Below are 25,239 nucleotides of genomic sequence, written 5' to 3'. Positions count from 1 at the left end.
GCCAGTCGCTGCCTCTCAGTCTAACCTACATCACAGGCTTGTTGTGTTATTAAATGAGGAGGGAGAGGACCACCTACGCCACCTTGAGCTCCTTGGAGAAAGAGGTGGGATATAATTGCAATAAATCCGTAACTAGCACAAAGGCAAGGGGGCAAGTTATTTCCCTTTCCCCTCTCAATTACGTGCCACAGCCAGCTAGTCATCACTGACGGGAAACCCTGTCCTCAGAAGGCGGGAGACTTGCCGGAAACATGTGGGTTTTATTGCTCGTGTGTTTCTGGCGCTTTCCTCCTACCCTGAAGCCAGCAGTGAGGAGGCTGTCCAAAACTAAAAGCCTCTTTCATCCACTAGGAAGCCGGCTGATAAGTCATCTGTAGGCTGGATTTGGCCCATGGACTTCCAGCTTGCCACTACTGCTTTATAAGGAGCTGTTGGCTCGGATGCTCTGTCCTGATCCCATTTGCTTCTCTTTCAGAAATGACTCTGCTCTCCTCCCAGCCGGCATCACTGGAGTCTGCGGCCACTGCAGCCACCACTCCTAACCCAGAGCAAAGGATGTTGGAGAAGAGGGCAAAGGTCATTGAAGAGCTGCTGCAGACAGAGCAGGATTACATCCGGGACCTTGAGATGTCTGTGCAGATGGTCCTGGTGCCGCTGCAGGAGGCACAGGTGGGAGTGGCCGGTTTGTGGCAGCCAATGGTGGGCTTTCAGTTGGCTTTTTGTTTTTGCCAGGGATGGGGTGTGACTTAGCACTATTTGGAGCCATTGGATATGGAGGGTTGGGCTTAACCAGAGATATCTGCCCTTAATTCTAAGCATACTGTCTCTCAGCCTGACCTACCTCGAAGGGGGTGCATATAGCACCCCCTTTCCCCCTTGTGAGGGGGAAAGGGGGTGCTATATGCACCCTCAACTCCTTGGAGGATAAAAAGATAACAGAATATTGTGTGAAATGGAGGTGCTGATGGTTGACATTCCCTGGAAGGTGTGGTGGGTGCAGAGAAAAACTGTTTAGGTCTGGGATAGAGAATCTATGACCCTATTGAATTGTATTAATCATTTTGATGAATGGTGTTTTATATTTTCCGATATTTTGAATTACTTTGCTTTATTTTATGTTACTTTGTTTGATAGTACAGTGATTGTAAGGTTTATTGTTTTTTATTTATTGTTTATTATTTTGCTATTGTGATTCTTGTGAGACACTTTGAGCTCAGTGTTTGTTTTTGCAAAAAGCGGAATAGAAATGTTAAATCAAAATCAAACCTGTGGCTCTTCAGATGTTTTCGTCATCCCTGACCATTAGCCCTTCTGGCTGGGACTGATGGGAGTTGAATTCTGGAGAGCCACAGGTTCCCCATTTAGGTGACGCTTAGGAGCTAGAAGGGCTGCTTTCAAGCCTGCGTGTGCTCATGCTGGCAGTGCTGATGCCAGTTTGTGTATATACTGGGATGTCACTGGGCATCAAGACCTGGAGAACTCTGGTGTTCTCCCACAATGTTTTGTGTCTTCAGAGAGAAGGAAAGCTGCCAAGGACTAGCTCATTCGTGTGAGCAGGGTGTGTCCTTGGGAGCAGCCTATCTGTAAATAAGAGTCCTCTGTGAAAACAATTTCCTTTTGCTTCAACACACTCCCTTGCTTCCTAGGTGCCACAGGTAGACTGTGAGGGGCTGTTTGGAAACATCCATGGTGTCATTGCCTTCTCTAAGCAGTTGCTGAGCACCCTGAAAGCTGCAGATGCTGTTGGTAGGTGCTTTGCCCAAAACTTTGGGGCATCTCTGACCCTAGGAATAAGAGTGGAGCAAAGGATGCTGGTTAAAGTGGTCATAGACAAGGCAACAGTTCAAGTGGTCTATTCCAACAAGTCCAATGCCTGGGCCTGACTTCCCTTTGTTTCCTTAATTTATAACCAGAGCCAGTGTGGTGTAGTGGTTAAGAGCGGTAGTCTCATAATCTGGGGAACCGGGTTCGCATCTCTGCTCCTCCACATGCAGCTGCTGGGTGACCTTGGGCCAGTCACACTTCTTTGAAGTCTCTCAGCCCCACTCACCTCACAGAGTGTTTGTTGTGGGGGAGGAAGGGAAAGGAGAATGTTAGCTGCTTTGAGACTCCTTAAAGGGAGTGAAAGGCGGGATATCAAATCCAAACTACTACTACTACTATTACTCTTCTTCTTCTTCTTCTTCTTCTTCTTCTTCTTCTTCTTCTTCTTCTTCTTCTCTTCTTCTTCTCTTCTTTTGAGGTCTCCTGGCTTCAGTAGGGCTGGGATAGAGTCACTGTTCCTTTGCCAGCCTACAGCCTGATCTGTATGGAGTCTGGCATATCAAAGTACATTAAAATCAGAGGTTAAGCAAATGACTCTGCACAGTACAGCCCAAGGCAGGCATTGCACCTTCTTCTCTGCTTGCAAGCAAAAGTAACTCCAGATGGCTTGAGCAAGTGAATCAAGCTATAAGGAAAGGTTTTTTAATGGGTCACCAGTCAATAGGACATGAGGGAATCATTCCTTCCTGCTTTGGGGGCTCTAAATATGGCAGTTGCTTAGCCTTCAGCCTGTTCTTGGTTTCTCGTTTCATGGTGTCCGGGATGGAAGAGGGGAAAGCAATTTGCTGGTGGGTGTAAGCAAAACCCACCCTCATGCTCACAAGCCACATGCAGTTGCATTTATTTTTATTGATGACCCAATAACACAGTTCTCTGAGCAGCTCGCAAAGATAAAATGATGTAGTACCATATTAAAGATCACGGCGCAACTGCAGCATAAAAAATTCCAGCAGAAAGCGACCTAAAACCCAAATATGCAGTAAGTGGGATTAAAATTCCGATTTTAAAATCTCTGTTTTTAAAAATCTGGGAGAATAAGAACTTCATCTGGTGATGAATAAATTGTAAAGAAGGTGCTACTCACCTCACTTTACCTGCCTGGTCCATATGAAACAGGGCCACTAAGGTTTGGGCAGGTAGATATCAGAGGAGGCAGATCTTTGGGGTATCCTGATCCCAAGCCCTTGAGGGCTTATACATAAGAGTATCTCTCAATATCAGTATAGCCATGGGTATGTAAAAAGGCAGAGAGATGTGTTGTTGGGCGCCCACGTGTAAGTGTTGGGTGACACCCTGTCTGCTCCCCCACCCTTCTGGTTTTGCTGCAGTGTGGGAAGGGAATATTGTTACTGGCTGGCCATTAAGAGCCATTTCCATCAGGAAGAGAGCTGCTGAGTGACATGTGCCTTTTCTCCCCCGAAGGGCCAACATTCCTGGCATTTCGGGCTGAGCTGGAGGATGTGTACAAAGTCTACTGCCAGAACCATGACGAGGCCATCGCACTTTTGGAGGCCTATGAGAAGGATGAGCGGGTCCAGAAGCATCTGCTGGAGTCCCTGGAGAGCCTCAGGTGAGAAGGCAGCTGCCTGGGCTCTTTTCTCACAATCCCACCCAACTGCTGTGCTCTTGACACAGAGGGATAATTTGGCCCTGATGCCCTCTCCTTCCCAGTTAGAGCAGAAGAACCTGCTTGTTTGTTACTGGACTCCGCTGGTTTGTGCTGGGAACAGAATTTCAGGTGCTGCCCAACCACTGAACATGTCCTCCAGACTTGACCCTCAACCAAAATAGGGCAGAAGTGTGGAAGCTGTGGCCCTCCAGATGTTGTCAGTCTTCCAATTCCCAGCATGTTTCATGGTCAGGGATGGTGGGAGTTGTAGTCCAGCAACATCCTCAGCTTCCCATTCCCCCCAGGCTAGGAGTTTCCTAGCTTGAGTGCATCTTAGGCTTTTGCTTAGAAAGTGGAGAGGGCAGCAACCATTCTAATGCTTTTTCTTATTTTATTTTTTTCCTGTCAGGAGTCTGTACACTGAATGGTAAGTGACCTTTTTATACCATCAGTCTGTTTCTTGCTGTTCCCCAGTTACGTTCTGTGCCTGATTTCTCTTTGTTGTCCATACCTACCCACAAAAAATGTACAGTACGAGTAAGGGTTTGGGTCAATCATTCAAATCTTTATTATGGTCATAGACCAAAATACAAGGGTTTGAGTATTTGTGCATCTCTCTCTGAGGCAGGAGCAAGGAGCATGTCTGGGAATGGGGTTCCTACAGGAGTGGGAAGAGAGGGCTGTAAGAGATTATAAGGAGTTCAGACTGCTGTGACCATCTTGGCCTGCTCAGGATGGGGAAGGAACTGAGTAAGATGTGGGGCAGGAATGCTACTAGGCTGGCTGGCTTTTAGCAAACAGCTAGAAGAGGATGAAGAAGTGACTGAGTTTGGGACGAATGAGATGAGCTGGTTTTATGTTGTCTGGTGATATATAGTCTTTTGGGGGAGGAAGACAGGTGTGGAGTGTCCAGCCTCAGTATGTGTCCCAATGTATTTATTTAATAAATGTGTAGGCTACCTTTCAAAAGATGAATATCTTTTCAAGGTGGCATAGGCGATTTAGTAAGAACATTTTTAAACAAAGCATCTCACATGTGCATGCACATAAGCCAAAGAGCAGTTGGAAGGTGGGGGTTGGTTTTCCTGGGGTGCAGCATTTGTGGGGTGAGAGTGTGGGTGACAACATATGGGATCCTCTGTGCTAACTTCCCCCACCCCTTTTCTCAGGGGCTGCACCAACTACATTGACCTGGGCTCCTTCCTGATCAAGCCCGTTCAGCGTGTGATGCGCTACCCACTGCTGCTGATGGAGCTTCTGGGCGCCACACCTGAGTCTCATCCTGACCGTGCTCCCCTGGCAGCGGCTGTCCTTGCTGTCAAGGAGATCAACTGCAACATCAATGAGTCCAAAAGGCGAAAGGACCTGGGTGAGCTGTGGGGCAGGGGAGACAATGTGGGGGAAGGGGAGGAGCAGCACAAGCACCCGCTTGAGACAAACGAGTAAGCCACATGGGGAAGATGGAAAGCAGCCAAGCATCTCTGTGTGGAAGAGTTGGGTACCGTCTATGGAGACTGAGTGTACAGCAGGCTGCCTGTTGCGGGGGGGGGGGGGGGAGGGGGGAGATTGAGAAAGGTGAAGCACCTTCTAGTGGCTGCTGGGTGTAATAGCAAAAGTCCATTTGGTTTAACCCAGTCATGCTTAGTTGGCAGGATGCATTATCCAGTTATTGCTCCCTTACAAAGAGACAAATGTCGAAAGGCAAATGAGCCACTTACCGCTGGTGCTTGGAAGTGGTGGTGTACTGTAGGCTAGAAGTGAACTGACAGAGGATTGTGTCTTGGCTGAGAGAGAAACTCCCCAGGATGGCACAGTCTTTAATGGATCTTCTGTACTCTCAGGGGATTAGACCAGGTGACCATTGTTGTCCCTCACCACACCCTGTTATTCCACGACTCTTAGGAGCTGACTCTTGCTTCCACCACTCTCTTTCAGTGCTGAAGTACCGGAAGACTGATGATGACAGCCTCATTGAGAAGATCTCCAAGCTCAACTTCCATTCCATCATCAAGAAATCCAATCGTGTCAGCAGCCACCTCAAGCACCTCACAGGTTTTGCACCGCAGGTAAATGCTCACTCTGGCTACATGTCTATGGGAATCCATCACAAGCTCCACGGTACCTATCAAATCTCCTCCTCCTCCTCCCTGTTACAGCTCAAAGATGAGGCTTTTGAAGAGACCGAGAAGAACTTCCGAATGCAGGAGCGGCTGATTAAATCTTTCATCCGGGACCTTTCTCTCTACCTTCAGCATGTCCGGGTGAATAAACATATTTGTAGGGGATGGGACAGGACCTTGTGAAGAATTGGAGACTGAGGGGATTGAGTGACTGACAAACTTGAGGGTCCTGCCTTGGCTAGCTTTGGGCAGAAGTTTCTGTGTCACAATCTTGGCTCGGGTTGTGGCTGGACTTGCAGGGGTTGCAAACTGCTTTAGCCCTGCTGAGGTCTGTGTCTCTCTGCCCTCAGGAGTCTGCCTGTGTTAAAGTGACAGCAGCACTGAGTATGTGGGACCTGTGCATGGAGAAAGGCAGTGCTGAGTTGGAACAGTTCCAGAAGGTCCACCGTCTCATCAGCGACCAGCTCTTCTCTGATTTCGTGAGTGAGGTCTTTGCTTCCTTCCTGGGTCAGGTGTTTCCTCCTACTTTCTGGGCACAGAATCAGTTGGCTGCAGAAACAGAAGGAAAAGAACTTTGGAAGAGGCTAGAAAAATATTTCAGTATGAGGGAAAGGCATAGCGGGAGGTGGGGAGGAGGAAGCCTTTCAGGGTGATGAAGCCATTGGTTGGTGGAGGAGAGGTTGTGGCAAGGAGCTGGGATAGAAGAGATATTGAAAAATGGGCTTTCTCCTGAAATACATATGGAGTGGTACTGGGCAGAGCAGGTGCCCTTCTGCCTTTGTTGACACTACAAACAAATGTGTATTGTCTTCCTCCTCCTCTTCCTACTCCCAAGGAATTTTCTGCAGCAAGATAGAAACAAAACCCTTCCTTCAGTACAGCTTGTACTGAAACTATAATGAAATAATGATTTGCTACAGAAATGTGGGGGGGAAAGAGCATGCTATTTTGGTGTCCTTGTGCCCCTTGCAGAAGGAGCGCACAGAGCGGCTGGTGTTCTCCCCTCTGAATCAGCTGCTGAACATGTTTGCCGGGCCTCACAAACTTGTGCAGAAACGTTTCGACAAGCTCCTGGACTTCCACACATGCACGGAGCGGGCCGAAAGGCTGAAGGACAAGCGGACCTTGGAAGAACTGCAGTCAGCTCGCAACAATTACGAGGCCTTGAACACGCAGCTGCTGGATGAGTTGCCCAAATTCCAGTGCTGCGCCAAGGAGCTCTTCACCAGCTGCCTGCGCGGCTACGCGGAGGCCCACTGTGACTTTGTGCACCTGGCGTTGCAGGAACTGCAGCCTCTGCTTTCCGTAAGTGTGCAGGAGAGGCCAGGACCATGCAGGCTGCCCATCCTGATTGGAGACTAGCGAGGGTCAGAAGGAAAGAGCATATAGGGCTGCCTGATTTGCTGCCCCGTTGCATTTGCTCTATATTTTCAATGAATGCACTCTCCAGTTGGGGGCGGGGGAGAAGAAAAGGCACACACTAGATCAGCACAGTACTCTTTAAAAGTTTCCTTCTGTGCTGGGATTTCATATTGGCTGTTGCTTTCTCTCTCTAGTGCCTTTGGACCTTCTATCCTCAAATCCCCTCCGCTAGTCCGATGGTTGTGAGTGACCGTTGTGCCTTTAACAATCTCTGAATTCCCATGAGTTTATTCTTTGCCCCAGGCTGTAAATGCCACTGGGGGAAATGGCAACAGGAAGGCACTGTTGAGCAAAGGAAGCTGCCTTTTATACTGAGTCAGACCCATCGGTCCATCTAGCTCAGTATTATCTACGTTGACTGGCAGTGGCCCTCAAGGGTTTTAGGCTGGAGCCCTTCTCAGCACTACCTGGAGATATTAGGGATTGAACCTGTGACCCTTTGTATCTGAAGCATGTACTCTGCCCCTGAGCTATAGCCCTTCCCTTACAGGCCCTCTGAAATGGAAGGCTCCTTGGGATGAGGATCTTGACACAGGACATAACTCTTGATAATGGGCTCTATTAGTAAGGAAAAGAAGGCACCAGGTCCTGGGTTTCTAGAGCCGTCTCTGGGTCTTCCCTTCCTGGAGCATGGCTTCATAGTGGCCTGTCTCTTGTGCCTAGCCGGGCTCCCCGTTTCCACTGTTCTGATGGCCCTGCCTCCCTCCTCTCTCCTAGCTGCTGCAGGTGGTTGGCAAAGAGGGCAATCTGGTTGCCATCTTCCAGGAAGAGCATAGCCGCGTCCTCCAGCAGCTGCAGGTCTTCACTTTCTTCCCCGAGAGCACCCCCGCTGCCAAAAAGCCCTTTGAGAGGAAAAGCCTGGAGCGCCAGTCAGCACGGAGGCAGCCACTTCTGGGAATGGTGAGCAACTGTGGGGGCAACGATGGGCGGGGGACTCCTCATTCAACATGGGCACTGTCCTGTGGTGGGCGGCCTTGGCTTGAGGAACCAGAGCCAGGCATAGAGCACTGTGTGTCACTGCATCGCCTTCCCAGTCACTCTTCGGTGCTGTCGCTTCCCTCGCAGCCCAGCTACATGCTGCAGTCGGACGACCTCCGCACCGCCTTGCTGTCTCGGTACCCCCCCGACAAGCTCTTCCAGGCTGAGCGCAACGTCAACGCCGCTCAAGAGTTGGACATTTCATTGCTGGAGGGTGACCTGGTGGGGGTGCTTAAGAAGAAGGACCCCATGGGCAGTCAGAACCGCTGGCTCATTGACAATGGAGGTGAGTGGAGGCCTTTCTCGGGCTCCAGGCAAATCGTGAGACACCTCCTGTCCGGAGGAGCTTGTTCTGTATCTATTCTTTAATTTGTGCGGGTTCCACACTCCCACCCAATCTGGCGCTAAGTGCACTTATTTTAATTTCTAAAGGAACCACCTGTTCTTTCCAGATACCAATCAAAGTCACTCTGGTAGAGCTTCAAATTCCTCTTTTAATGACAGCTGCTTATCACTCTCCCTAGTGGTCTCAGGAGCTATATTTACTGCTAAGCAGGCTGCTGAGTCCCTACAGGCCCCAGTTCTTTTCCTTTCACATGGCTTTAAAAATGCCACAAGTATTTTCCTTTTTATGTGCGCACAGCAGCAGTGCACATTCTCCACCTCCCCAGTTCAGTGTTGGTCCAGTGTCCACAATGATACCGAAATCTGGTGTTGGGAGACACCTGATGCAGCTGTTTCCCAGTGCACTGGCCATGCCCTGTCTGTGCTTCTGATTTCCAACCTTTCCTCTACAGTGACCAAGGGCTTTGTGTACAGCTCCTTCCTGAAGCCATACAACCCACGATGCAGCCACTCAAATGTTTCTGTGGGCAGCCATTCCTCAAGTGAATCCGAGCACAGCGGCTCCTCATCTCGTGGCAGCAGCACGCCAAGCAGCATAGTGAGTAACACATCTGCGAACAGCCCTCAGAAACCTCCGCAGGACTCTGGCTTCCAAGGGGATTTAATGAGCTCCTTGCAGGCCCTTTCAGAGGTGGATGCTGCTGACCAACCTAAGACAGGTCCTGTAGGCTCTGCTCAGCCCCCCCGCGCCATTCCGGCATCCCGCCGATACAGTAACCCCGACCCACGCAATGGGCTTCCGGCCCGGCCCAAGGCCAGGGCGACACCTTTGCTGGAGAATGGCAACTTGAGGCCGAGGACCAGCGAGTCTAAGGGGAACCAGGTGAGTGGGGAAGAGGCATATTTCTGTCTCTGTTAATGGGCCATTTCTAATTCGACTAGCTAGCTGGCACAACCAAGGCTTCCTCTGAAAATGAGCATACAGTGGTACCTCAGGTTAAGAACTTAATTTGTTCTGGAGGTCCGTTCTTAACCTGAAACTGTTCTTAACCTGAAGCACCACTTTAGCTAATGGGGCCTCCTGATGCCGCTGCGCCGCTGCTGCACAATTTCTGTTCTCATCCTGAAGCAAAGTTCTTAACCCGAGGTACTATTTCTGGGTTAGCCAAGTCTGTAAAAGTGGGGGGGGGGGGGGACAGCCTGGGACTTGTTCTGTGGGGCTTTGAATGGTGTAGCATCTTTCTTCCTACTTTTCCACTGATCTCTTCCCTGTTCCTTCTACTTTGAGGTCTACTATGCTGTTTACACTTTTACGGGACGGAACTCAAATGAACTGAGCGTCACCGCCAATCAGAGACTAAGGATTCTGCAGTTCGAAGACATCACGGGGAACCAGGAGTGGTGGTTGGCAGAGGCACACGGGAAGAGGGGCTACGTACCGTCCAGCTACATTCGGAAGACTGAGTACACGTGAAGGATGTTTGTCTGGAGTTGCCAGAAACTGCTGCCTTAATCGCTGTTGGAGCCAGGCTGAAGAGGGAGGCCTTGTGCTCTCCATCTCCTTCCCTTATGGTTTCAATTGGATACATTTTGGGGGAGCCAAACCAGGTTTCCCGTGAAGTTGAATGAAGTGCTTCCAGGGGGTTCTGCTGTTTTACCCTAATGAGACTGAACCTCTCTGTGCCTGGTCCTGAGGGGCAGTGCCCCTCGCCTCAAGCATTGCCGTGTGGAGTTTATTCCCCCTTGAAGTAGGTGTTTAGTCTCCTTTGACTAACAAGTTTCAGACTAGCTGCCGGTTATGCAACTGTGAGGCATCTGACAAATGGTAACCCGGGGGGCTGGCTGTGCCCTGTCAGATCAGTCTAAGGATCCATCTTACCTGCTTCCCAGTAACCATCCTCACGCTTCTAGGAGCCCACTAGCAGAGCCTGCAGGCAATGGCCCCTCATCTGTCCCCCAGCAATTGGTATGCAAAAGTCTGCGCTGTCTCTGAACTTAGATGTTCCATGTAGCTATCATGGCATGAAACAGTTGCAAGACTGAAGATCCACTACAGGCTGGCCTCTTGTTCAGTAGTGGATCTAATACAAAGACAGGTTGCAATTTTGTTTTCCTACAGACTGTAATGTTGTATGCAAGGGTGCTGGAGATTAGCTACTGAAAACGAGAGCGCTTTCTTTCTCTCAGTGTTACTTGGCATTGGCTGTTGCAAAGTGCATAAGGGCTCCTTCATGCAGCTTCAGGTGGGGTCTGGTGGCACACCTTGAATGCCGCTGTGTGTGTGTGTGTGTGTGTGTGTGTGTACATACTGCTAGGACCACCTTGCCCCAAGTCAGAGGTTTTTTTTTGGGGGGGGGTATTCCTGCTCCAAGATAAAAGAGCAGAGAATAACAGCTGCATTGTGCCTCCTGAGCTGCTGTTTTGTAAATAAAAACTTTTTCTGACATATCTTGAATGATTCATGCACAGTCCCCCCGTTTGCGTTGCCCCTTCTCCTTGTGACAGCAAGCAGCTTGCCTCAACTCAAGCACACAAACACCAAGATTGTCAGGAACAATCAAATATTATGATGGTCCAGGCATGAATGGTAACAGTACCGGCAAAAATGGGAGACTGACCTATAAGAGTAAGAGCCACTTATGCCTAACTTTCCTTTGTGCCAAGGAAAATCCTTCTGGAATACTGGGAAGGGTGGGAACACCCAACAGCAAGAAAAGTAAACTTGTATTTTCATACTTTGCTTCCCCAGTGCCTGCTGCACCTGGGGGAAGTCTAGGGCCAGGAACATGCAAGAAACGTTTGCCCCGCTTCAGTAATTATTGTCCATTTTATTGTATTTTAAATACAGCGTAAGATGCCTCAGGAACTTTGGTCAGTAGACAGGGTATGAAAACTTTTTTTAAAAAACCCAGTGCACCCCACATTTGATACACCTTGTGACAGCAAATTTAAAAGAAGGGTACAGAGACTGGACTGTTTGGGACAAGATTCCCAAATAGTTATTAGTCAGCACCTTTCTAGCACTTCTCCGTGTACTAAAAATGTTGTGAAGTTCTAATTTGTCACCTAAATCCTCTCCACCCCACCTCCAGATGAAGGTGTGAAACCCCATGCAAGGAGGAGGAAACAGAAGCTGCCGGTATCCCCAAAGAAACATGAATCTGGAAGGTTTTGGGGGCAGGGGGGCGATAAACGTAACCAGTTAAGACTAAACACCACCAGCTTGTTTTTGCCTACTTCATAGCACGGAGAATTGTATGGGAACTTCTGCGCTGTGTCTTGAAACAAAGGAGGAGTGGTAGAGCTTCCGTTGATCTTTTCTATCTTGGAGGGTGATAGTAAAAGTGCACCCCTTCTGCAGAACCATGGCTGGCTTATAGGCGGTGCTTGAGTTCAGGGCCAAAGAAAATATCAAGTAGCTGTCTGAAGATACAAGCTGGTTGAGTGCAGTGTGCCCAGAAACTGTATGATGATACAATCTGTGCTTCAGGCATAATATCACTGCTGGTACAGACAGTGTTGGCACCCAGTCAAAGGTAAAAGTCCAGGAAAAGCTACCACAGGGATGCGTGAAGCTGGCCTTGGTCTTGCTGCCCTTGCTTCTACATGGCAGTGTTCTGGCTTCCTACAATTCCAGCATCCTTGGCCATTGCTGCAAAGATGCTTTGCTGTTTAAGCAGATGATCAGGGCTGTCAAACTCCACAATCCTTCCCGCCTGAAGCACCATCACCCTGGAGTGGACAGAGAGACATTTGAGATTGAGCACAAGCACTCATATCTAGTTGCACACAGCTCCTTGCACCTTCCAGGTTAGCAGTCAGAAACTAAGTGGTGTCAATCTGTATGGCCCCCGCAGCAAAAGAAAAGTTGACACCAGCAACTCTAAAACTGACCCCGCCATCTACATTTCCGAGGAAAAGAAGTGGAAACTGCAACAGGGTGGCTCCAGAGGAGGGAGTTTCCGGAATGGAAAAGGGAAAGTGGCCAGAGGGAAGGATAAGAATCCCTTCAACTGATCTGGGTAAATAATTATTGGCATCGATGGTCAACCTGGCTTGCGTGGTGGGGTTGAACGTATTCCATCCCTTAACGATTCACCACTTCACTTTAAAAAATATGGGAGTCACTGAGCTAATAATGCATCCAATATTTTATACAGGGATTTCTGTGTCCAATTGCTCACCCTGAAAGGTCATCATCCTATCACAGGAACTTTTGTTTTGCTGAGTTGAGTGGGAAGCACAGGCTCAACCATTGTCCCAAAAGGTTGGGCTGATGGAGCCATTGCAGCTCCAAAGGCTTCTCTGTTTTGTTATATTCTCCTTTGGAAGTATTGGTTACTGTAAAGCAGATTTAATGAGGTCATCGCTTTTCTTCCAGATCTGCTTTGTAGCAACTTACAGCCCAGTCTTGGATGCCAAATGTTGTTAAAAGGTTTCTAGAAATCCATTGTTCTTCTTGTTGTTTATGTGCTTGCAGCTAAAAGCCAACCTGAGAAGGGATTTGCTTTCCCAGGAAAAAATTGACCTGCACAGCATTTACTGTGCTTTTCAAGCATTTGTTTAATGCAGGCTTAGGAAAACAACAGGCTTATTTTCTAAAGTTTTATTTCACTGCGCTGCATGCCGAGTTATTTCTCTTGTTTGACTATCAAAGAAAGCCATTTGTATGCAGTAGGCCTCCGAATACAAGTTGCTGGAAACCACGGTTGGAGAGAGTGCTGTTGGGCTGAGATCATGCTTATGGGTTGTGGGCCAACAGGCACCTGGTTGGCCACTGTGCGAACAGGATGCTGGACTAGGTGGGCCTTTGGCTACATCCAGCAGGTTCTTCCTATGCTCACTAACCATTCTGCTTGAAAGCTTTTCACTCATGGACTTCAAATATTGGCTTTCTTCAGGATTGTGTGTCAACGTATGTAAGGATATTTAGTACAGGCCACAAACTATCTGGATTTAGATTTCCAAATGTGTTGTCAGTTCTAGGAGCACCCAGTGGAAGTTTTAGTGGGATGATTACTGAATGACAGTTTACTCCATGCAATTCCACTGTTGCTGTAGGTCAGTGTTTCCCAAACCTGGGTCTCCAGAATGTTTTCAGACAACAACTCCCATCATCCCTGACCACTGGTCCTGGTAGCTAAGAATGATGGGAATTGTAGTCCAAAAACAACTAGAGACCCCAAAGTTTGGGAAACAAGTGCTGTAGGCGCTTCATCCATTGTGGGCCGAGGGAACTTTTGCTGCTTTTTTCGTGAGACCATGAAGCCCTGAACCATTAACAGCTGTGTATGATGAGAGAATGCTACTCCAAATCATGCCAGATTTCACATAGCGTGCCCACAACCCCACAAACTGTACCTGTGGCTGTCCATAATGGTGTGCAACCGATGGGCAATGGTGAGCACAGTGCAGTCTGCAAACTCGCTCCGGATTGTCTCTTGGATCAGGTAGTCAGTCTCCATATCCACAGCTGCCGTGGCCTCATCCAGAATGAGGATTTTGGATTTACGGAGGAGGGCCCGTGCCAGACAGACAAGTTGCCTTTGCCCCACGCTGTGGAAACAAGATCAGTCCATCACTAGCTAAATGGATGCAGCTGCCTGCAAGGGGCTAGTGTAAGTACCATCACAGCCCATGCTCTCCCAACAGTCTCCCAACTCTTAGGATGGGAGCAGCCCGTATTACCCTTCCTGTACCTCAGGTTGTCTCCTGCTTCGCTCACTAGATGGGACAGTCCTTCAGGCAGGCTGTGTACATAAGACTTCAAGTGTGCCAGCTCCAGAGCATGCCAGACTTCTTCATCCGAGTGCTGGTCAAATGGGTCCAGGTTCATACGCAAGCTCCCCGAGAAAAGAACAGGATCCTGTAGGTGCAGACACGAGAGGCTTAAGGCAGGTACGACTGGAAGCAGCAGCATGGCTAGGCTGAACCAAAGTGGTGTTCCTCCTTTCAGCCACACCCAAGTGCTGAACAGTGAGCTACAGTATGGATAGGGTGAAGTAGGCAAGGTTCTTCAGCATCCCATCTCTGGGATCCAAAAGCTATGGTTTAAGCCAGCATGGATGGTCTTCCACTAGGGATGATCTTGGTCTGCAGCCATATATGCTTTGGGGGTGTAGAACATTCACGATGGGCCCTGCAAATTACCCCCTTCTATTCATGCCCCCTTGTTCCACTGCGTTACAAAACAGGAGGTGGTATTTGCCATCTCATCAATATAGGAGTGGAGGAGACAGGTCTAATAAGGCCTGCTAGACCGTTTTGTCCAAACCATGTGCACCTGATGTCATATATGACCTCAGCTGAGGGGCAAGTAAAGACGGACTGGGTCAAAAAGTGGTTTGCAGTGCATGGCACTTTGAAGCCCTAATTATCACCTGCTTCTTAAAGGTAAAGGGACCCCTGAACATTAGGTCCAGTCGTGACTGACTCTGGGGTTGCAGCGCTCATCTCGCTTTATTGGCCGAGGGAACCGGCGTACAGCTTTCAGGTCATGTGGCCAGCATGACTAAGCTGCTTCTGGCAAACCAGAGCAGTGCATGGAAATGCCCTTTACTTTCCCGCTGGAGTGGTACCTATTTATCTACTTGCACTTTGATGTGCTTTCAAACTGCTAGGTTGGCAGGAGCAGGGACCGAGCAACAGGAGCTCACCCCGTCACGGGGATTTGAACCACCGACCTTCTGATCAGCAAGTCCAAGGCTCTGTGGTTTAACCCACAGCGCCACCCGCGTCCCCATCTGCTGCTTAAAGGTAAAAGGTAAAGGTACCCCTGCCCGTACGGGCCAGTCTTGACAGACTCTGGGGTTGTGCGCCCATCTCACTTAAGAGGCCAGGGGCCAGCGCTGTCCGGAGACACTTCCGGGTCACGTGGCCAGCGTGACATCACTGCTCTGGCGAGCCAGAGCCGCACACGGAAACACCGTTTACCTTCCCGCTGGTAAGCGGTCCCTATTTATCTACTTGCACCCGGAGGTGCTTTCGAACTGCTAGGTTGGCAGGCGCTGGGACCGAGCAGCGGGAGCGCACCCCGCCGCAGGGATTCGAACCGCCGACCTTTCGATCGGCAAGTCTTAGGCGCTGAGGCTTTAACCCACAGCGCCACCTGCGTCCCCATCTGCTGCTTAGGGGGCTGTAAAAGATTACTGAGGGTTTTAAAGCACCATGCACAGCATGTGGGCAAAAACTGGCCACCTGATGTCGTCCATGTGATATTCTCCACCCCTGTCAGCCAGAGTGGGGAATAACAGCATGGGAAGCCCTCCACCACGGGAATCAGCAGCATCAATGTAATAAGGGAGGACACCCCACACAGAACTTGGTATCGGTACTCCACTCCCTCCCTCCAAGCATCCAAAGCCTGGCCTCAGCTCCTTCAAGCCAGGTTTACTGGGTGTCTCACCTGTGGGATGATGGTGATGTTCCGGCGCAGATCATGAAGTCCAAGCGTTGCTATGTCGAGCCCATCAATCAGGATTTTGCCTCCAGCTGCCTCCAGGATGCGAAAGAGGCAGTTGGTGAGCGAGGATTTCCCAGCCCCGGTTCGGCCCACGACACCAACCTGAATCAAGAGCATCTCAAGGGTTAGATAAACCAAACTGCTTGTATTTCTCCTGGTTCATTCATCCAACTAGACAAGATGCTGCATCTCTGCTCTGGTTCCTGTTGGACAGGTCTGTGTTGGTTCTGAACTTTGAGCTAAGAGAATTATTCTTGGAAGCTGAGCAACCTAGAGGTTTTCAGGTCCATGCGATGCAGGCTCAGCAAATAAAGGACAGTATCTGCTATGTTGTAAATAAGAGCTTTCCCCCACATGTGACTCCTTTTTTCTCCCAATGTGTGCTTCCTTCCCTTCTCAGCAGCCTCAACCAGCTGTTTACCTCCCCCCCCCCCAGTGCCTCACCTTCTCTCTGCTCTGGATCTCACACTTGATCCCATCGAGAACCAGCTCCAGCCCAGGCCGATACCGCACTTGATAGTCTATAAATCTTATCTCTCCATTGTTGGGCCAGCCAGAAGGTGGTCTCTGGGCTGTTACCCATGGTGCCTGCAGGAGAAAGAACAGGCATCACACAAGATATATTTGAATCATTGGGACCTCTCCCACAGCACAGCAATCTTGCAAACCCCATCCCACATCACCACAGCTCCCCATACCTCATTTTCCACATGTGTGTATTCATGCACTCTCTCCACAGCCACAATGTTGGTCTCCAGCTCCGAAGTCATCCGCACCAGCCAGTTCAATGTTTGGGTGATCTGCATGGCAGTGGAACCATCATTAAAACAGCCTTGGTCCTCCAGCCCTTCCCCTTCCCTGCCCCATACTTAAGAGAACCCATTGCATCCCATTTGCCCACATCTACAGACACAAGGAAGAAAGGCGCAGGAGCATGTCTTCTTATGAGAATCCCTTTTTAAAGGCAGAGTGGCCTCCTCTCACACTCCCAATAGGAAGGCTTACCATCATCATTACTACCATTTATTAATTAAATTGATATCCTGCCCTTCCTACTGAAGGAATCCAGGGCAGCAAACACACAAGTGATAATTAAAACATCTAAAAACAAATTCTAGTACAGATGCAGACTGGGAAAGGTCTCTATTGAAAGAGTTGAAAGAGATAGGCAACAGAGATGGTGCCCGTCAAATATTTAACAGGAGAAAATTCCAAAGCGTAGTTGTCATAACAAGAAAGGCTGGGTTCCTATATTGTGTGGTATAGACCTGATAAGACGCCATCTGCAAGAGGCTCTCACCTACGAAGTGCAGTGATCACTGATGGGGTACATAAGGGGATATTGTATTTTAGGTATCCTGATCCCAATCTGTCTATACCAGCACCTTGAACTTAACCTGGCACCTAGCTTTGTAGTGAGTAGCTCTTGGGCTTCATGACAAGACTCCATCTCCATCTCCACTTTATTTTCAACACCTGATGGTTTATGAAAACAGGTAAAAAATAAATTGCAATAAAACCCCCAAATTAGGCACTAGATTCCTAGCTTGTGTATCAATGCGCCTTACAAAGTCCCAGTATAGCTGTTATTCTGGCCACTTGTGGCCTCAGTCACTTACATTGAGAGCTGAGGAGACAGAGAGTCCCACAATGCCACTGTCCAAAGTATCCTTAGCAAAGACTGCCAGTAGCGCTGCAAAGAAAACCACCAGATTCCCCACAAATTCTAGGCGCACAGCCAGCCACCTGTAAGGAGGAACAAATGCGGAAGGGAAAGGTGAGTGCTCCATCAGTACCACAACCTGCAGCATCGCAAATCCAGCCACTGCCATTGAGTAGAAGAGGCGTTCCTGCTTTCACTTCAGAGCCAAATTTTAACAATTGGCTTCTGGCAGTGATGCCTAAGCACAGCTTCCTGATCTCCCAAATGCTCAGCCTGTACCAGCCCACTTAGAGTCATGTGAGAAAGGAAGGCATGTTACTTTGAAGTAACCTGGGTAAGCTGCACACCTAGAGAGGCTACCACCAGGCCAACAGAAAACTGTACACTACTCTGCTTTAGGCTTTGTAGTAACACCCAAACTAAAAAAGTACACCTGCTGGTGTTGTCTGAGGACTGGTGGCCCCTTTTTGAGGACTGGGGGCACCTTTTCAGCTTGGGGGCCACATTCCCCTCTGGGCAAAGTTGCAAGGGCCACATGTTAGTGGTGCGCAGGGGCAGAGGCAAAGGTGGCCAGAACTATGGGTGTAAAATTTACCTTTGTACACCAGGCTAGTTTCTACACACACTCCTACACCCAACACCCATCCTCCATCCAGAGAACCAAAGGCATGGCCAGAGTTCAAGGACACATTCCAGCCTGGCAAAAACCATTCAGGGTCTGAAATGGAGCGAGGGAGGGGTGTGGCCTGGGGAGAGGTCTTAGGCACAGAAAGAGAGTCCCAAAGGGCTGGATTTGGTCCCACAGCCTGAAGTTCCCAACTCCCTGATTTAGAGAATAGTCCAAAACCTTCCACATCACAGCCTCACCTGTTGGAAACAATCCAAGAGTACACAGACTTCTGGTTGATGTCCACAAGCTCCTCGTTGTGTTTCAGGAAGCGTTCCTGGTGCCCGTAGGCCCGGATGACAGAGAGCCCCGACACTGTTTCGCTGAAGTGGGAATAGATGGGAGACCGGGTGACCGAGTCCAAACGCCGCAACTGGCGGGAGGTGGCCACATAGAACCGCTAGGAGGAAAGAAACAGACTAGTGATAGCCACAAGAAAAGCAGAGACCTCCTAGCCTTACCATTATCCCTCACTCCTAAAATCATTGCTTGCAGCAGACCCTCCAAGTGTCCCTATTTTCCAGGGTCAGTCCCGTATTTCCAGAAGCCATCCCAGTTTCTGATTTGATTCCAGAATGTCCCACTTTTCCTTAGGACATCCCTATTTTCATCAAAGAAATGTTGGAAGGTATTGTATGCAACCCATCCCTGGGCCAAAGAGATAAAGTAACTATATAACCTTTAGAAGACATCTGAAGTTAGCCCTGTATAGGGAAGTTTTTTAATGTTTGTTTTTTAGATTTTTAAAAAAATGTTGGAAGCAACATATGGGGCAATCTAGTCAGATGGGCAGGGTATATATAAAATAGTAATTATTATTATTATTATTACAATTACTATTACTATTACTATTACCATTGAATAGGATGTCCCTATTTCCATTGGATGGGACGCAGGTGGCGCTGTAGGGACCGCTTACCAGCGGGAAGGTAAACGGCGTTTCCGTGTGCGGCTCTGGCTCGCCAGAGCAGCGATGTCACGCTGGCCACGTGACCCGGAAGTGTCTCCGGACAGCGCTGGCCCCTGGCCTCTTAAGTGAGATGGGCGCACAACCCCAGAGTCTGTCAAGACTGGCCCGTACGGGCAGGGGTACCTTTACCTATTTCCATTGGATAAATGTTGGCAGGTATGTTGCAGCTGTTAGTTCATATTTTGCCAATGGGAGAATAGGACTATGCCATTCTACAGTTTCAGAGGTGTTTGGTGAGTCTGCCTTCTGAGAGGAAATGCTAAATCAATTCTGGGGCTCAAGTTTTGCTTTATTATACCCAAGCATCAGTTTTTCAATGGTGTTAGCCATAATCTGTTGTTCACTAGTAAGCTCATGCCAGGAGAGCTTTAGAATCATAGAATCATAGAATCATAGAGTTGGAAGAGACCACAAGGGCCATTGAGTCCAACCCCCTGCCAAGCAGGAAACAAAAAACCTTTAGAAAGGTTTGATGGAGTCATTGTTTCTGGTGTGCTTTAAGAACATGGATTTCAGAGGGCTGGCATCTGCAGTGACTTACAGCGCCTGTTTGTAAGCACATTAAATGCAAAGAAGCCTGTTTGGAAAATGAAACCTATCTGATGGTATTACATTGGCAGTTTTACATCATTCAAAAATAAGTAATATAGGGAGGAAGTCGACATAGCAGCTATGGAAATTGTTCCATCAGTGCAAGCATTTCAGCTTGCCAGACAAAATGTCCCCCTCTCCTCCTCTGCGTGCTATTGTGGGGGTTCTCCTGATCCCAACAGAGCCAGTTTTGGGCAGAGGACAGAGGCAAAAGTCCCATTGTGTAGGGTTCTACTAGTGGGACTCATTAGCTGAATCCTCCCACAGTTGGGTATTTTAGAAGGAAGAGGTATACAAGCTCCTATGAAACAAGAAACAGTTTAAAGAAAACAGTTTGCACTGCTGCAAGCTGAAAGGTGTGTTCTATTCTGCACTTGGTCTCGTGGTCGCTCTCTTCTTTCAGCTGGCAAGAGCATAGCTCCTTCCAGTCACTGACATTCTGGATAGCAATATAGTTCTGCTCTGATATTGAGGATTTTGATCCTCTGCACTTCCCTGGTCATCACAGAACTAAGGGTTTGACCAAGTTTCTCTCAGAGTAGACCCACTGAAATTAATGAACCCAAGTTAGTAATGTCCATTAACTTCAGTGGTAATGAATAGTAAAGCAGGTAGGTATTGGAGCTGAAGCCCCAGGGCTCAAGAAACAGTTCTGAATGGATGCAACTTGGCAATAATAGGAATGTCCGCTTCCAAAGAGGCTGGGCCCCAACTCACCTGAAGAAAGTAGTATATGATACCCAGAGGCAGCATGATAATTGCAAAATAAGGTGTGGCCAGACAGATTATAAACAGAGTGCTGAAAATCCCCAACAAGCAGTTAATCCAGGAGCGGAATGACATGGGAATGCTTTCGTCCACAGTGAAAATGTCCTGCAGGGGACAGAGAGGAGGGAGTTGACAAAAGAAATGAGTTGGTAGCATCATGCTGTACAACCTAGATTCATGAGTGGCCAGTTATGAACAAGAGTGGTTCAAAACCGAGTTGGAAACAAAGGTTTCACTTTTAGGTCTATCACTATCACTTACATTTATTTCTGCCATTATTATTATTATTATTATTATTATTATTATTATTATTATTATTATTATTTCACGCAAACACTTCATGCAATGCTCACAAACACTTTTTATGTTTTAATAGTCTTTTATGATCTGTATCATGTTTTATATGTTTCACTTCTATAAACTGCTTGGGTGTTCCCTGAATGTAGAGTGGTTTATAAATTCTGAGATGGGGGGGCATGAAATGCCAAAATTCTTCTAAACTTCATTCAACCAGTGCCCTTTTCTTCTATTATGAACTTAAGTTTTGTCATTTGAATTCTCTCTCCTTAACTTTAAACATTTTTCTCATTATTCTCTCTAACCTACAAACTGGTTTTGTTGTTTGAAAGTTCCATTGGTACAACCATAGACATGCACCTCACCTTTTCTTTGCATTGTGAGCTTTCTGCACCCATTTCATACATTTCAGTGTATAAGATAATGGAGACCTCTGTGTGCACCGTTAGACACTCAGGGCTGATCGGTGAATCGCATTCTCTGCTCAAGGGAGGCCTGGTGGTAGGAAACTCCCCAAGTGGAGCAAGGCACACAGGAGTAGAGGTGGTGGAGGATGTAAATTGCAGCTGGATTGGGTCTGAATTCTTCTAAGAAATTATGATTCTTTTTTCTTTTCCTTTTTTAGTTTTTTATTTATGCTTTTCAAATTTATATATTTCATTAGTTCTCCAATCAATTTAACATTTCAAAATTTGACTTCTTTCCCCCTCTTTCTGTGGTTCCTTAAATTTATTTTTTAATATATTCTGCATATCCAAATTCATTTAACTTGCTCATTTAATTATCTACTGTAAGTATATACTCTTATAAAACTGCAGGTTATTACAATAATCCTGCTAATGTTTTTATCTGTTTACAATTTATCTGTAAAGATTCAACATTATGCTTTTAAAGTATTTTTGTTATTTATATCAGTATAAATAGTTCTTTACATAAGTAAGTCTCCAGAAAGGTTCTTGCAAAGAACTTTACAATCTAAATTGATAATGGAAAAATCTACAGGTGCTGGCGGGGGGAGGGGGGGGAGAGATTATTTTCCCATTATCTTGGTCCCACTGATTAAAAAGAAACATTTTTTTAAAACCACCCAATTTACTGAAAGCTGGCAGACATGTGTCATGGCTGGTGATGGGAAACAGACCAAAGTTACACAAATTACAGCCCAGGGAAACCTAACCATGAAAGGCACCCATCTTTTCTCTGCCTGTTAACTTCTTCATGTTTACATGATTTCAGCTTGAATCCCCCAACCCCGAACTTTTTGGTTAGCTTAAACCAGGACTGCAATGCTTAGGGTGTGATGCTGCTATAACAAGGGCAACTGGCAAAAGTGTCTGGAAACTACCTCTGCTGCTGCACCTTGAAGGGATGGTCCAAACCAAGGGTGGTGCCAATCTGGTGCTGTCCATATGTTGTTGGACTCAAGCTTCCATCATCCCTCACCATTGACTGTGTTGCCTGGGGCTGATGGGAGCTGAGAGTCCAGCAGCACCTCTAAACGGTTATACATCTGCAGTGAGTGCATGTGCAGTTGTGCAAGGAAGGCTGGAAGGCTGGAAGCTAAGCCTGATAGGATCCCACAAGAATCTCAAAGCAGCATTTCATGCATTATCAGCATAGGTGCCCCCATTCCCAACACACTCTCAGCAAGTTATAACTTGAGGCACTTGCCAATTCCTCCTGGCCCAGTTAAAAACCTTGGAAACTACTTTTGAGTCTCTGCAAGCCTAGCGGAGCGTGAGCTCATACCTTGGCAAACCTGTTCACGATCCGGCCTGTTGGTGTTGTGTCAAAGAAGCTCATGGGCACACGCAGGATGTTGGACAGCAGCCGCTCGTGTAGGACCCGGGAGGCCCGGACAGCACCATGGGCAGCAAGAAGGGCTGAAGTCAGCAAGAATAGAGCTAGAACAAAGACATCCATTGGTAAGGACCTGATGCGTAGGGAGATACTGGCATCAACAGCCTTAGGCCATTTGGTACTAGAGGACAGTTATAGGAACCTGTGGCCCTCCAGATGCTTTTCCTGACAACTGCTTCAATCATTCTAGATCATTGGTTATGTTGGATAGGGCTGGTGGCACATGACATTCTGTTCCATGACATCTGGAAGACAACAGGTTGTCCATCTCTGATCTAGTTGAATTATGGTGCAGTTCCATCTGCCTTGGTGTTGTGCCCTGATGATATCACCTCTATAGACCTCTAGTGGTGCCCTCTGCAAAATGCCACCCTGGATAGCTGCCCATGTGTTCCCAGTAATGGGTCTATTGCTTTCAGCTGTGGGTCCAAATTTCACAGGTCTTTGGACCTTGAAAACTGCTACCAGCTCAAGAACAGAGCTTCCAGCACTCAAGTGGAAGCCGTGTCGGATGTTCTGCTTCTGAAAAACGTTCAAAAACCGGAGCACTTACTTCCGGGTTTTCGGTGTTTGGGAGCCGATTGTTTGTCAACTAACAGGGCACAGGGCAGTTCCTGGCCACTCTACATTTCTCGAGTGGTTCTGTTTTTCAGAGACTTACACTGGCCAGTACCCAATGTCCCATAGATTCCAATACGCAGGTCACGTTGAGAAGTTGGGTAGGTCTGGTTCGCGTACTTTGCAGCATCATTTGTCCACTCACTAAGCCACAGGTTGGAGCCAATCATGGCTACAGCTTGCCCTACGTAGGCAAGCAAGACCATTGTTGACAGGCACCAGCCAACAGCACGGAGGTATTGCAGATACATGCTGAACTTCACCTACAAGGCAGAGGGTTGTTATCAGACACAGAGTGCTGTAGTGGGTGATCATTGCGTGAACTCTGAAATAACAGCCCTTGAAAACCTCTTATGTTCCAGCATATGCTATGGCATATGACTCAGTTAACCAGAAAATAAGCAGGAACAGTCCAGTAGTCAGTATATAAGGACAGAAAGACTGAACTGTTCCTTGGAGGGGCAGGGTTCATTAATGGACACTTAATGGCTCTTAAAATTGAGCGGCAGGTTAACATGAAAGAATTTAACAAAACCCAAAATAGAGGGCACTATTATATTCTCATTTTTTATCTTTCTGTTCAAACCGCCTGGGGATCTTCGGATGAAGGGTGGTATACTAATTAATTAATTAATTAATTAATTAATTAAAAAAAACAGCATTACTATACCTTTTCCTTGGGGGTAATGGAATGAGGAGTCCTTCAACTAACCTCCTGCAAGGAGGTCATTTTCTGTTCCCCATCTAGCTCTGGGACAGGGTCTCCACTGCCCTCCTCCCTTCCATCTCTTTGAGACCCTCATTTGTCCTGATTATGAGGCAGGAGAGCATTTTGACCCCTCCCTCTCACCTTGCCGGTTTCCATGGCCTCCTTGTCAATCAGCCTCTGTCCTTTTATCTCAGTCACTGGCTTCTTCTCCTTCAACTTCATTCGCTGTGACATCGTGAGCGACTTGTGACTGCTGTTACTAAGGCTAACACAGGAGAACAATGATGAGGGACAGAGATTCTATCGTCCTTCCCCGCATGCTCTGGGCACTGTGCTGCCCTGCCTGCCATTTTGTTTTTCTAAAGTATTTATACCTTGCCTTTTAGCCAAAAAGGGTCACAGAACCTTTTACAAAAATCAGTTCTAAGACGATTCCTGCCCTCAGGGTGACAATCTAAAAATACACGACACATGAAACCTGTTGTCTGGTGACTGGTGCTGCAACCCTTTATGAATCTAAGAGCACATTGGGATGACCCAACATCCCAGTTCATCATTTTGCCCTGTATCACCCAATTTGGTTTCTCTCAGGCCATCAGAGGTGGCTGAGACCAACAAGGATTCTGGAATGAAGCTGAAAATCTGAGTATGCCCAATGAGAAAAACATCACAGAACTTTGGATTCAAGGCAGCTGCAGGATGAAACTCAGCAAAGTATCAGCTATGCCAAGGTTAGAGAACCTGTGCCCCCAGATGTTATTACAGTATACCTCCTGAATGGGAGTGACAACATCTGGAGGGCCACAGGCTTCCCATTCTTGAGCTACACAGAGACAAAACCGTTCTGATCCCAGGCCCCGCAAGCCCTATGAGGATGTTGATTGGGCAAGTGTGTGAAAGATGAGGTGACTGGATGTGGTGGTGCTGAGCGAGTTTTTTAGCCATGTGAGGAAAGATGCTAGGATCATAGACAAGACTCTAGGAAGGAATCAACACTTCCCTAGGACTTCTGGTTTTGAGGGGGCCCCTTTGGTCCCCACCTACCCCAACCCTAAGGCCTTGCTCAATAGCCTTAAATAAATTCCAAACGGAAGAAAGGAAATGGAGATATTAGAAAGACAGGGAGAAAGATGGGGAGAATAGGAAGGCAAATTGGCAAATAAAGTGGCTGTGAGTTCATAGGAGGCCTAACCTGCGGATGAAGTCCTTTTGGTGGACACTGGCCTCACTCTTCTGGGACATGGTCACCACATCAGTTGGTACCTCCTCAGCTCCAGGTTCAGTGTCCCCATCCAGTTCTAGGTCCTCTTCCATCCCCACTAAAAAAAAAGTCAAG

At 47.8% G+C, this 25,239-nt stretch overlaps 2 protein-coding genes and 1 long non-coding RNA gene across 4 annotated transcripts in view; 1 reads left to right on the top strand and 2 right to left on the bottom strand.

Moving 5' to 3' along the window:
- DNMBP (dynamin binding protein) overlaps window positions 1-10,742 on the top strand; it is a 50,116-nt gene extending 39,374 nt beyond the window's left edge. For both annotated transcript variants that reach the window (XM_079977240.1, XM_079977241.1), the window contains 13 exons: window positions 476-669; window positions 1,647-1,746; window positions 3,247-3,394; window positions 3,843-3,860; window positions 4,603-4,802; window positions 5,369-5,499; window positions 5,590-5,694; window positions 5,904-6,032; window positions 6,526-6,858; window positions 7,693-7,875; window positions 8,041-8,239; window positions 8,751-9,181; window positions 9,587-10,742. In XM_079977240.1, coding sequence (XP_079833366.1) covers window positions 476-669; window positions 1,647-1,746; window positions 3,247-3,394; window positions 3,843-3,860; window positions 4,603-4,802; window positions 5,369-5,499; window positions 5,590-5,694; window positions 5,904-6,032; window positions 6,526-6,858; window positions 7,693-7,875; window positions 8,041-8,239; window positions 8,751-9,181; window positions 9,587-9,772 — 2,357 coding nt within the window. In that variant the 3' untranslated portion in view covers window positions 9,773-10,742. The remainder of the gene's footprint in view (window positions 1-475; window positions 670-1,646; window positions 1,747-3,246; window positions 3,395-3,842; window positions 3,861-4,602; window positions 4,803-5,368; window positions 5,500-5,589; window positions 5,695-5,903; window positions 6,033-6,525; window positions 6,859-7,692; window positions 7,876-8,040; window positions 8,240-8,750; window positions 9,182-9,586) is intronic.
- Window positions 10,743-11,106: 364 nt separating this feature from the next.
- Window positions 11,107-25,239, bottom strand: part of ABCC2 (ATP binding cassette subfamily C member 2) — a 36,572-nt gene continuing 22,439 nt past the window's right edge. The window contains exons 20-32 of the mRNA XM_079977239.1: window positions 25,096-25,222; window positions 24,045-24,168; window positions 23,238-23,457; window positions 22,466-22,620; window positions 20,369-20,524; window positions 18,291-18,490; window positions 17,380-17,506; window positions 16,459-16,560; window positions 16,205-16,348; window positions 15,704-15,862; window positions 13,998-14,164; window positions 13,660-13,854; window positions 11,107-12,030 (exon numbers count right to left, since the gene is read on the bottom strand). Coding sequence (XP_079833365.1) covers window positions 11,901-12,030; window positions 13,660-13,854; window positions 13,998-14,164; window positions 15,704-15,862; window positions 16,205-16,348; window positions 16,459-16,560; window positions 17,380-17,506; window positions 18,291-18,490; window positions 20,369-20,524; window positions 22,466-22,620; window positions 23,238-23,457; window positions 24,045-24,168; window positions 25,096-25,222 — 2,006 coding nt within the window. The 3' untranslated portion in view covers window positions 11,107-11,900. The remainder of the gene's footprint in view (window positions 12,031-13,659; window positions 13,855-13,997; window positions 14,165-15,703; window positions 15,863-16,204; window positions 16,349-16,458; window positions 16,561-17,379; window positions 17,507-18,290; window positions 18,491-20,368; window positions 20,525-22,465; window positions 22,621-23,237; window positions 23,458-24,044; window positions 24,169-25,095; window positions 25,223-25,239) is intronic.
- LOC307216735 lies at window positions 18,497-20,358 on the bottom strand. The gene is made up of 3 exons (XR_013839286.1): window positions 19,518-20,358; window positions 19,190-19,426; window positions 18,497-18,962 (listed from the first exon to the last, which is right to left on the bottom strand). It is a non-coding gene; the product is annotated as an uncharacterized lncRNA (long non-coding RNA).

Source organism: Podarcis cretensis (assembly GCF_951804945.1).
Source record: "Podarcis cretensis genome assembly, chromosome: 5".
NCBI classification, from domain to species: domain Eukaryota; kingdom Metazoa; phylum Chordata; class Lepidosauria; order Squamata; family Lacertidae; genus Podarcis; species Podarcis cretensis.
This window is presented reverse-complemented; position numbering and strand designations above follow the sequence as displayed.